This window comes from Watersipora subatra, chromosome 7 (genome assembly GCF_963576615.1).
Source record: "Watersipora subatra chromosome 7, tzWatSuba1.1, whole genome shotgun sequence".
NCBI classification, from domain to species: Eukaryota; Metazoa; Bryozoa; class Gymnolaemata; order Cheilostomatida; family Watersiporidae; genus Watersipora; species Watersipora subatra.
Window position 1 is genome coordinate 48,860,047 of NC_088714.1, and position 12,070 is coordinate 48,872,116.

General features: G+C 36.9%; 1 protein-coding gene across 1 annotated transcript in view; it reads right to left on the reverse strand.

The window, feature by feature from the left end:
- Positions 1-12,070, reverse strand: part of LOC137399235 (ceramide glucosyltransferase-like) — a 40,484-nt gene that overhangs the window by 15,080 nt on the left and 13,334 nt on the right. Inside the window, exons 6-7 of the mRNA XM_068085251.1 lie at positions 8,066-8,167; positions 327-442 (exon numbers count right to left, since the gene is read on the reverse strand). Coding sequence (XP_067941352.1) covers positions 327-442; positions 8,066-8,167 — 218 coding nt within the window. The remainder of the gene's footprint in view (positions 1-326; positions 443-8,065; positions 8,168-12,070) is intronic.

The window sequence follows — 12,070 nt, forward strand, 5'->3', positions numbered from 1 at the left end:
GTATGTACATGTATGTATGTACATGTACATATGTATGTACGTATGTACATGTATGTATGCTCGCACTGATCAAAGCAAATTAAAACTGATCAAAGTCATCTTTTATTCAGAGGCTTTGAAAAATGTTAAAAGCGCACCTTCATTGTCATCAGCAATGTCTGTTTGTCCCATAATGAAAACCTAGTAATCATTAATAGGTTTGTATGAAAGCAAGTATTAAAAACTAAACTCTGGTTTTGTGTCCAGATCAGCTAATTAAAAACACTTGAAAGTAAAGGTGTGATTTTTCTACACGCTCCAAAACTAGAAATTCTTATTCAACTCACTTTCTCTAAGACCCGACTAAAGGTGAGCTCTCCATCAAGCATCATGGGTAGTTGGTGGACTAGACCAACCTTCTCTGTCATGTGCAGCACCATATCAGTCAAGCTGTCCTCACTCACTGAAAACACAGATATTGACTGTATTTGATGGCTACACGAACCGACACTCTGAACGCTCTTCTTATCAGATAAAAACAGACTTTGCATATTTGGAACGCTCCGCGCCATTAACAACCTAAAAGCATTCTTAGCCAAAGCAGTCGAGCATGGTAATCCTATGCATTAATCCTGGGAAACTTCGAGCTCGTTCCTGGTTAAAAATGATGATTACGACTGTTCATTTTTACATTACCGTCATACCTCGAGTTTAATGCATTCTGCGATTACGCTCGTTTGTCAATTCTTTCAAAATAACAAATCAACTTTCCCTATCTGAAATAACGGAATACTCTCTTAATGCTTGCCTCGCATTCCCCTTCACTTTTAGCCGACCTTTTAAAAACTTTTTTGGAACTGATCCGATAAGAATGACCATGCGATACCGTTCTCGTTAGTAGCCTCTCATATACTCAGCCACCTAGCGACCATATCAAGAACCATCTCATATTTCAAGGCAAAAACTTGCTCAGAATTTTCCTCGTATCTTTTATGTTGGGACATTCGTATGCCAGGGCATGACTACATTGAGCAATGACAACATACTAGAATTAAAAAAACAACATACTAGAATTAAAAAAGTGTTAATTGTTTCAGCTGTCAATCTAGCTCACCAAAACATTTAAATATGCCCTCTTGTTTTTATATTTCCGTTTGTACAACTAATCTAAGACCATATGAAATGGTTGTTTCCAGGTAATGTAACTGAAACCATAAAAAATGCCACAATCTCCATAAGCAAATACTTAACCATCTTCCTCTGGAAACCATTCAAAGGAATGAGGAACTATAATAATTTTGCCAGATGTTCATATGGCAATACTTGCATCGATAGCAGAAGGCATATCGGTGTTGGTATCGAAGGTGTTAGGAACCAGCAAACACGGAGGTATGAAAAATGTTCGGTGTGATTACACACCATTTGTCAAGCCATGTCCATATATAAACCCCAAAGCAAGCACGGAGCATATAAGCGAAGTCCAAAGACATCGTGGCAATTTGTGGGAGAGCTGTTGTATAGTGCAGAATCTCAATTCGCAAGAGTCTAGCTACACCAGAGATCAGTCCAATCGAATTATTAAGATTCGCATGAACAGATTTCAAAGGATTCGTCTACTAATCATGAGCAAGAGCTTTACACCTTCTCTTCCAGCAACTTTCCTATAATGTGCATTACAATCACTACTTGACTACTTCTGACAAGTGAAAATTGTTTAATGATGTTTCTCTTTGCGCCGCGTGACTGCTCAAGCCTTTCTTTGTAAATCATAAATAGTATACTTTACTCACGGATGAGAAATATATGCAAGCAGGCTGCACGCACTATTAACTGAAATATGAACCATTTTTACGAATGATTAGGTATCAAAGCCATAATTCTTTCGTTATATCATGTGGGTCCCTTTCTTTCTGATATTTGAGTCGAGCCAAAGTCATTGAATAAGAAATGACACGAGAATAAGGAATGACACGAGAATAAGGAATGACACGAGAATAAGGAATGACGTGAAGTACTTAGATAAGAATCACACCGCCATAGATTACAGTCATACTTGGAGATATGTCGAGCTTTTCATTTGACATACTTTGACAAATGAGAAACTCGACATATGAGCACAACTCTGAGCAAAATTTGCCTTGAGATACAAGATACTGTTGCGATATGAGCATAGGATACGGTTCACAATGAGGCTGCTAGCGAGCTGAGTATGCGAGAGGCCGTTTACAAAAACAATATCATTTTCGTCAGATGAGTTTGAAAAGGTTTAAAAAAGCCAACTAAAAGTGACAGAAAAAAATGATTAAAAATGGGAGAAAAAGAGCCGGAAGAGGAAACAATATTGGAATAAAGTTTTGTATAAGATTACAGTTTATTTTCAAATGGGTACGCAGTGAGTTAAAAACGTTTACCGGCGCGTTAAATTTAAGTTCATTTTATATTACATAGTGCCACAAAACGTAGTGCATTTAGTGCATTGACGCCAAGTCTCTCTCACATCGCCATTAGCTGCTACTGTCAGTCTCCAAGATAAGACTCCATAAGGTACTGTACATAATAATGTGACATTCTATTGCATATCTTAATTTGTTACTTTGTGCGCAAAGGTGGTGATTTGGAGTAACTAGAACATGTTTTTCCATTGTAACATCCTGTTTTTATGTGTTTATTTTCAGAGAATGGAAGCGAATTAACATATATTCAGTTATTTTATGTAGAAAACAACCAATTTGAGATACGAGTGAATTGACATTCTTGCTCAGTACTGGATACATTAAGCTCATATCTCAAGGTATTACTGTGTTTACTTGGAGTGGAGCATAGATTATGTTGAATTCCCTGACAGTATAAAAGTGACAGTGAAACATATAAGTCACTTGACTAAGAATCTATTATATTATTTATAATTTATCTACATTATTATATTGTTTAATGTTTAAACGCAAATGCATCAAATCTTCTCTAATTACTCCTCAGTTAAATATAAAGTTTAAAAACACACATAAAAGGGTAAGAATTTACTTTTCAAAGTAATAATTTTAATGTTTAGCACAATTTAAAAAAGAATTGTCTGAATTAATAAATGAGTGCGTACAAACCATTTTCTGAATCATTTTCCATATCATGAACGTAATGGCTGTTTCGCATTACACTATGAAAGATGAAGTACAAAACACCATTCATACAAGACAAAGATGATGAGCCAAGATAGGCAATAAATTTCCCAATAAATTCCCAGACTGCTGGCTGTACAAATTGGACATTTCTCTTAGGATGGCCTTGAAACATGAACAAGTAGTTAGGACATGAATCAGGAAATGAATCTGAACATCAAGCTGAGTGTACACTAATTAATAATCTGCAAAATTAGCCAGATTTTGTGTAGGCCATTTTACAATATAAGTAATAATATAAACTATATGCTTTACATTGGTTAATTTTTCTTCATTCATATTGGTTGTAAGAGCACGAAGCTCGAAGTTAACATTTTCCGTCTATTTAGAATGTACGATAAGGGATAAACAGGCATCTGGATGTTGTCCGACAATATGCAGTCGTTGGAATAGAGTGATGAATCCCCTTTAGAATTTATCAGGTCTCTTAAACTTTCTCACATATGTTTGCTCAATCTGTTAGACTTAGGCTAATGACTTGAGCTTAAGCTAATGATTTGAGCTTAGGCTAATGGTTTGAGCTTAGGCTAATGATTTGAACTTGGGCTAATGATTTGAGCTTAGGCTAATGATTTGAGCTCAGGCTAATGATTTGAGCTTAGGCTAATGATTTGAGCTTAGGCTAATGATCTGAGCTCAGGCTAATGATTTAAAAATATTGGGAGTTGTCCATAAGATAGCAAGAGAAAAGGTGGCTAGATCCATCAACTGACATTTTCCGTTACTAGAATTTAGAAATATTTTAATGTACTGCAATAAAATATACTTTAGCAAATTTGGGTTTATATTTATCTTGTGTTTACTTAAACCAAAAATACCTGTATTATCAGCTCAATAAAGAGAAATAACACTGGCTACTTTTTTTGCATCACCAAGCCAACCCACTAACTGCAACTTCCTGTAGTGTTTAGCATATCAGTATAATTATCTATTGTTCTAGATTGCTTGTAATCAAGTTTTTACTACATAAAAAATTGCAACAATTCTTTGTAATAACAGAGATTGAGCAAGCCTTGTAATACTTTGTATGCGATTTCAGTAGTCGGAAATATCACAGCCAAATATATTTTCAAGTGAAACTGATCATTGTTCATAACTAAGCGAAGCCAAACTCAGTGACATTATGTATTTTTTGATAGGCTATGTAAGAAGTCTAAAAATTGATCACGAGCCTAGTGAATTTTGATCGAGCTCTTTGGCAACCTTCTTTGTTAGGAATTTTGTGTCAAGATCAAAACCACGACAAGAACAAGTAAGCTCCGCGAATGAAGGAAGAAGCTGCAAAAATGACTGAGAAGGCTCCTTGTACAACTATTGGTTGGGTAAACTATGAGTGACTAGGTTCAACTGATAGACAATATCCATATTGTAGTTTCTCCTTCTAGGACCCTAGTAGCTTTTCATTACACCAACAAACAAGGTAAAAGATAATAACCCTAGCAGTATGTGTTTGAGGTAGAAACAACCATACCATCAATACAATAAAACCATACTACATAAACAACACAAGTTCCAATCATTGGCAAAAGGACTGTAGAGTGTGGGCAGAATGAATACAAGAGTCGAGCTAGAGGACTAGATAAGGGGAGAAGTGTTTGCTCGGCGTAGATAGTAACTAATTCACAAACTAGAGATGCATAGGGTGTCAAGTGTTAGGTAAATGTTGCAGCATTATTCTACTACACAAGAGTGAGCAGATATGCCTATCTCGGGATTGTAGATAATAATACTGCGCTGCGTAAAAACGCAGCGCATGACTCATAAAGCCTGGTTCCCCTATCGATTGCGATACTCCAGCGGTAACTCGCGCCACAAAACGTTTGCGACGTTAGGATGGGCGGCATATGTTCATACATAAGCTGCATCTCTAAACACAATCGCGTAATCAAATAAAATGTTCGCTCGCCATGCCGGTTCTACTTGTATAATGGTGACATTCACCCGTACAGTGCATTTCGGGAAGGTTTTGCCTGCAGCCTTTTTTGAAATTTGAACAGCGCTAAACTATTGCGTTGTCGCTGGCAACTACTGGCGGTACCCGGCGCATAGGTTTCCATTTCACCGCTAATAGCCTGCGGTGCTGTCGCCGGTGCTTTGCAACGTATATGGGAACCAGGTTTACTCTGGCATCAGCAAGCTGGTGATTTTTGTTGCTTGAGAAGTAATCAACTTTTAATGGCAATCCAAAAGCTTTGACACTTTGAATAGTACTTTGATACGTTGTCAATATCCTTTGTCGTACTTGTTAAAAGCGATTATGTAATATGATAGATGATCATGAAGATAAAACATCTCCATTGGTTGATGGGGTCATAGGGAAGTTAGACTGAAATGTTTTCCTTGTTATTGCAACGCTAGGGCCCACTTGAAACATGACAGTAATTGAAAGTTAATATTGACCACTGGATTTCATTTGTCAATATGCTATTAGATATTAATAGAGCACCTCACTAAAATTCAACATAGAAACTATGAAACCTAGCTCTGTGCTGCAGCACAATCAGTAAACTTTTTTTAAAGCATGAGCTAAGGAGTTTGTGCTGAAGGTAACATCAATCAATCAATCAATCAATCAATGAGTAACTACAGCTCAAGTGCATTATTAGAGATGTCACACTTGAAGCATTTTTAAACTCGGCTAATCAGCCAGCCTCTAACCACCATGATGAAACATTAGCTAAATATCGAGGAATATCAGTATTGATTTGGCAAGTCCTTTCATCCTCAGATAGCAGATTATACAATACTAGAATATCACTAATCTATCATTCATGTATCTTACAGGATGGGCAACAGTAAGCTACTTTTTTATTTGAAACAAATTATGAATTTGAGAAAATGTCTGCAGGAAATATAATATGTATTTATTTTATAGGCCTGTCCATATGTTAAATATCAATGGCTCTCCTAATCTCTGCCCCTTTCACTTTATCTGGTTTAGTCGCTTATAATAACTGAGCTAGAGTATAAAACATTTTTCAAAACGAATGTGCAAATAGTATTATTTTATACTTAGTAATTACTTGTAAAATTTATTTCCCATAGCTGTCACAGAGAGACTAAAGCCTGGTTCCCATATACGTCGTAAAGCACCGCAGGCTATTAGCGGTGAAATAGGAACCTACGCGCCGAGGACCGCAGGCGAGTAGGTTCCTATTTCACGTAGGAATAGGAACCTACGAATAGGAATTTCCTATTTCGCGGAGGTTCCTGTGTTTAACGCAGGAACTCTTGCGTTAAACGCAAGAGTTTAACGCTGTTCAAATTTCGCAAAAGGCTACAGGCAAAACCTTTGCGAAATGCACTGTACAGGTGAAGGTCACCATTATAGAAACGGCATGGCGAGCGAACATTTTATTTGATTTCGTGATTATGTTTAGCGATGCAACTTATATGTGAACAGATGCCACCGAGCACAGCGTCACAAGCATTTTGCTGCGCAAGTTACCGCCGGAGTCTCGCAATCGATATGACAACCAGGCTTTATACAGCCCAAGATGGTTAAGATTGTGAAGAACACATTTATACTCTAAGGATACGTGTGAAACCTACCAACAGGAATGAAACCCCTAACCGCTCTATCATTTTTCTGTTTCGGTCTTCCTCCAGGAAGAACATTGAAGGTGTATGAAACCCTTCCAGAAAAAATATTTTTGGCCTACTCGCTTCTTGACAAATTTATAATGGCTCTGATATTTGGAGAGGAAATCTGGCAGCAAATTTTGGCACAAGTACGGTGACGGCAGTTGGCACACCGGCACCAAATACCTATAGAACAATGACAGGTCTTTGAAAAGGGAGGTTCAAATAGTATAGAATAAATCAATTCAGCCACGTGCCGCTGTCAGCAGGCTGGCAACAAGGAGTGATAACACCATGGTACCAATACACCCGAGACTTCTAAGGTGCTGCTTGCAGAAGACAATATAAGCGAAACAGTATTAGTGACAATAAAATGAGCCCAGGTTGTGTTACCTGCTACTTGTTGCCATGAGCTGTCAAGCTTTTTAGGCCAGATTACAAATACAACTAATAAACTACTCCAACTGAACTAGCTAAAAAGAGCAACATTTTCATACACAGAGTGAGTTGGACAAAAAAAGTTTGGAGAAGTGCAATTGAGAAGCCAATGGAACTGTTACACACTACCCACCCTTAGTACTCATTAACCACAGGGTTATTTATTAATCCAGGAAAAATCAAACAGGGGACTGATGCATCCTAGCCAGTGCAGGGCAGTTCGGCTGAGCTTTAGTATCGCTATGTTTACATGACACACATGCGGATTTGGAGTTGTGCGCACATTGTGTTATTGTGCGATAAGTGTTGCAATGGACATTCACAAAAAGTGGATTAACGCCGGCACTTTGTTAAAAAAGTAAGAATTCTAGGCCATAAGTCAATAATTAGCGACGCAGTTTTTGTCACGCTTAGCGACATTTGGAACATTAGAACGTTCGGATATGCTGAAGTCGAAATAAAAACCAACAAAGTGTGAAAGTGTTAAGAATGGAATAGCCTAGGTGGCATTTTCTCACGCATCATTCACAATTGCCTTTTCTATTATTCGCACGATGAAACATTCGATAAAGAATTGTAAGTAACAAAACTCGATTGACTTGCAGTTTTTTCCCTTTTCCAAGATGCGGATGACTTGCAGATTGATACAAACTTGCCATCAGGCACATCAAGGAAACAGCAAATAGAGAGAGTGTTTAGCAACTATAACAAATATATAAGGATATTCAAGTTTAACTTCAGTATGTAATATAATCCTGAGTTATCTCAAGCTTTATAATCGATGCGAAGGCAACTGAGCTCGGGTTTCCTTACGTCCCATAAATTACTTCAGGGAGCTTTATGCTGCCTGCCGCGGCCTTCACCTAGCCCTAGAAGTAAGACAGAACACTTACTCCTTACACCAGCATCTGAGATGAGAAAGAGTGGGTATTGTGCTGCCTCGTAACCGTTCATCATATTGTTCACCTTTGGATTCACTCCTACATTTTGAGCTCCTGAAAAACATAAGAATCAGTTTACAGCCATTACTATTACACATATGTCGTGTTGTTACATAGTAAATGTTCATGTAGTGGAACAACAAGCAGACTTGCATTGCCAGTTAAGGCTGGTTCCCACTATATCGTCGTTTGTGGGCGTTTCCTTTCATCGCTCATTGTCAATTATGTGAACCGTAAACTGATAGCATCGACCGAGCAACGCAGGTACCTCGGAAATATTTGGAGCTGTTAAACTTTCCCGATATTTTGGCGAGCATCGACGACCGCCTGTAGAATTTAGCAAGATAGCGTGATTTATTTATTTCCGTTTATGATAATTGTTGCGGGACTACTATTTGATTCTAGCACGCAAAAAGATGTTTCTAATAGAAATGAGAACACTACGTCACGGAATATTTGCTGATGCAAATGCGGATGGGTTTGTGTTAGCATGAACATTGTTATCATCGACGATCGTATTATTACCGAAGTATTGTGGCTGAGATAACAGTATTATAGTTTGAACCAATCTTTAAATGCGTGGACATGTTGTCCATCTATCTTTAGTATAAATATACTTCCTTAGCAGGGTATGCCAAAAGTATGAATTGATTGCAACACACTGATATTTAGAGTAGTACTGGTGCATAAAGGTGCATATCAGTTAAATATTTACTCTAACAAGAGCAGTGTCTGTCCATCTGCAAGTCCGTCTGTAGGTTGGGCAAAAAGATTGCTTCAAAACCGAGATTGGATCAATAAATAACCCGGCGCTTATTGAGTACTGAGGGTGGGCAACTTGTAGCAGTTTCCTTGACTTTTCAGTTAAACGTCTTTTAGCTTTTTGGTCGTCAAACTGGCAATATTCACCTTGGCCACCCGGTATAGAACCATCTTCACCAACCATTGCTTTTTAGGATTTCAGTATACTTGTACACGTACTTATTCTTTGCGTGTTAATGGCAAAATCTCTGTCAGCACAAAAGACTGCAAGGGTATTAGCTTTAATAATCTTATACCACAATAGCTTCTTCGTGCTTGGATTTATACCAAACCCACTTCTAGATTTGTCAAAAATGCCAAATCATTGTTGCTGTCCCAACCTCTTTGAACGAAGCTCTACAAAAGCATCGCATAAAAATGGCAGATTATTATCGTATTTCCCGTTGTCTGAAGTCTTCAGGTTGATCAAACTAACAATACGCTACATAGACTGTAAGTATGACAATAATTATGTCTGAAGCTTCACATATGCAAGCATGTTTCCAGCACAGTATTAAAAACTATTGCAAAACCAGATTTCTTATGTTTACAAAACGCACACATCGATGCTTTGCTGTTGCTGCCTTTCAACAAAAGAAAATTTTTGACCTGCTTCCAGTAATATCCAGTAATAAACAAAATGAGAAGCAATCGTTGTGATGACCTTCACCTACCCATGTACTGCGCTAAAAATGTTGCTCTAGGTGTAGCCTAGATACATGCTAAGATTAAACAGTCGAAAGACAAACCTCATACAAGTGTATGTCAACATAAATTCACCGGGTTAGAGTTGGATAATGCTTCAGTGCGTTACAACAGAATCTCACATCAGTGCAAGAATTAACCAAACTAGTGATAACTAACCTATGACAAGTAACTAGCCAGTGGATGACTAGACAAGCTAGAGATAACCTTAATACCTGTAGCATCACAAAGTGATAGGGTAAACATTTAATTGGCTAATGACAAAAACTTGAAAACTTGTATTTTAGACTTCAGATTAACCCAAATATTAAATATTTTTTCTGAAATATCTTCCTTAAATTTCCATTATGAACTCAAATTTTAATGCCTTCTGATTATATTGGATGCGATAAGTTAAATTTCGATTTCTTTAGCGAGAAAAAATTTCGAGCCAGATCATTGTAACACTTTTAAGCCAATACTAATCGCTAGTCATCATAGGCTGTCAGTACTATCTAATGAAAATCTCATCTATGTGATAAATTAAATTGCATTTAGGTAATCTTCAGGAGTTCAGTATATATGCACTGGTTTCTATGAAAACCTTAAAACTTAAGTCTTTGTGAATAACTTTGTTGTTTTCTTTTTTCCTCTTTTGCTGTTTTTTTGCCCTGTTTTCTTGTATATACAAACAGGTTTCCTGCTCCTAGTTTGTAATAACAACTTTCCATCGACTACGACAGCACTTATAATGGCACAATTATTTTTTAATAATAATTTTTTAATAATATATTTAATAATAATAAAATAATTAGTAATATCATTTTGAAGCTGTAAGTTTACAGAATGGAATGAAAAAAAAACTCTGAGTAAATAGTTTTTATTTCACACTCTCTCATCTCAAAAAGGTGATGTTTTAGAGAAAGCAGAAGAGACTCATGAATAAGTTTCATTATCACTGACATGTTTCAAGTCCTCTTCAACCTCTTTACACAGTTAACTCACAGCAAGGTGTATTTTGTGACAAAACTTTCAATAATTTTGTTATGATGAGCCAAGTGAAACTACAAAACCAATTTTTAGATGGGAAAATAACTACAATAAAACCTCTAATTGAACTCTAAAATAGAGCGCCATGGCATTTAATTAGAGGTTTTACGGCATTTTATAAATTCAGTGGCATCGCTGAAGCGACCAAAACCAGCAGAAAAAAAAAGAAATTTGCATTACTTACTACCTTCAAATACTGCACTTTTTTATCAAGGTATGAGCATACAATAATTTCCTATTAGCCTACTCATGGCAAAAATAAGGTCCATAATGTTCACAAATTGATCGGCAAAAACGTAAAACAGAAACGTTTGTTGGGCCCTGGCACTTGATAACCACAACCTTGTCAATTTGTTACCTGAAACTTTAAATCAACCAACTTATAGTTTCGCAATATAACGACTATGTTTTGGTAACTATCGGATCAATAACTCAGGGCAGATATTTTTCAAGTAGTACATTTTCACGATAGGACCGACCTTTCAAATTGCACCGCAATGATTCTATCGCTCCAATTCTTATTGATCTTTGCTGGCATGATATCAGGACATGGCAACATTTTCAAAAACATTCCAAGGTTTCGACTTTTGGTGAACCAAAGTTGTGTCATGAACAGCGACACAATTAACACTGCTTGTTTACATACGAATATAAAATGGTCATCTCAATCCTTTTAATAAATACGCAATGGTGGTCACGCTGACTAAATTGAAAAACGGTACTTTTGTCTTTGCAAGGCTCCAGAGCAGTCTCATCAGACTTGCTATTATAAACTAGCGTGAACTATCATCAGGTACGATTGAGATTCAAACTGAGTGATCGCGACCGGGTTAGCGCTGAATATCTATTCTTGTTGCTACCATTGATAATTGATTAGTCAGAGGACTTCATGGAAACCCAAAAACAGGGACTTTGTAATATTAGGTTATGCAATGGCACAAAATTATTATTAAAATTCAAGTAATCCTATTTTGATACAGATATTTTATTTTATCTAGAGAAGGTATGGCTAACAGGTCAGCAGTTCGCATGATGAGGTAACCAAAAATCTTTTTGCGGCAGTCGGATTTATAAAAAATAAATATCATAACAGCATCGACCCTGAAAATGATCTGCACATTTCACCCACAAGGGACCACACTTTGATAAAATAATAGCAGGGAAGAGGCAAGAAAAAGTTAAAGACAATAAAACGTGTTTTTTTTTAATTGTTTTACATGAAAAAAATGTTAGACTCCTATTAGAATGACCTTTAAATATCATATAGTTTTCATAAATTCTGAGCATGCCTGTTTTTCATTATGCCATTTTTACTTCACTCCAAACAAGGGGGTTCGATCTTGCCCTGATCAGTCGTAGAGGGTTCATCGATGAAAGCAAATAGAGAAGCGCTGATGTAGAGGTCTGACTGTACCCTCACCT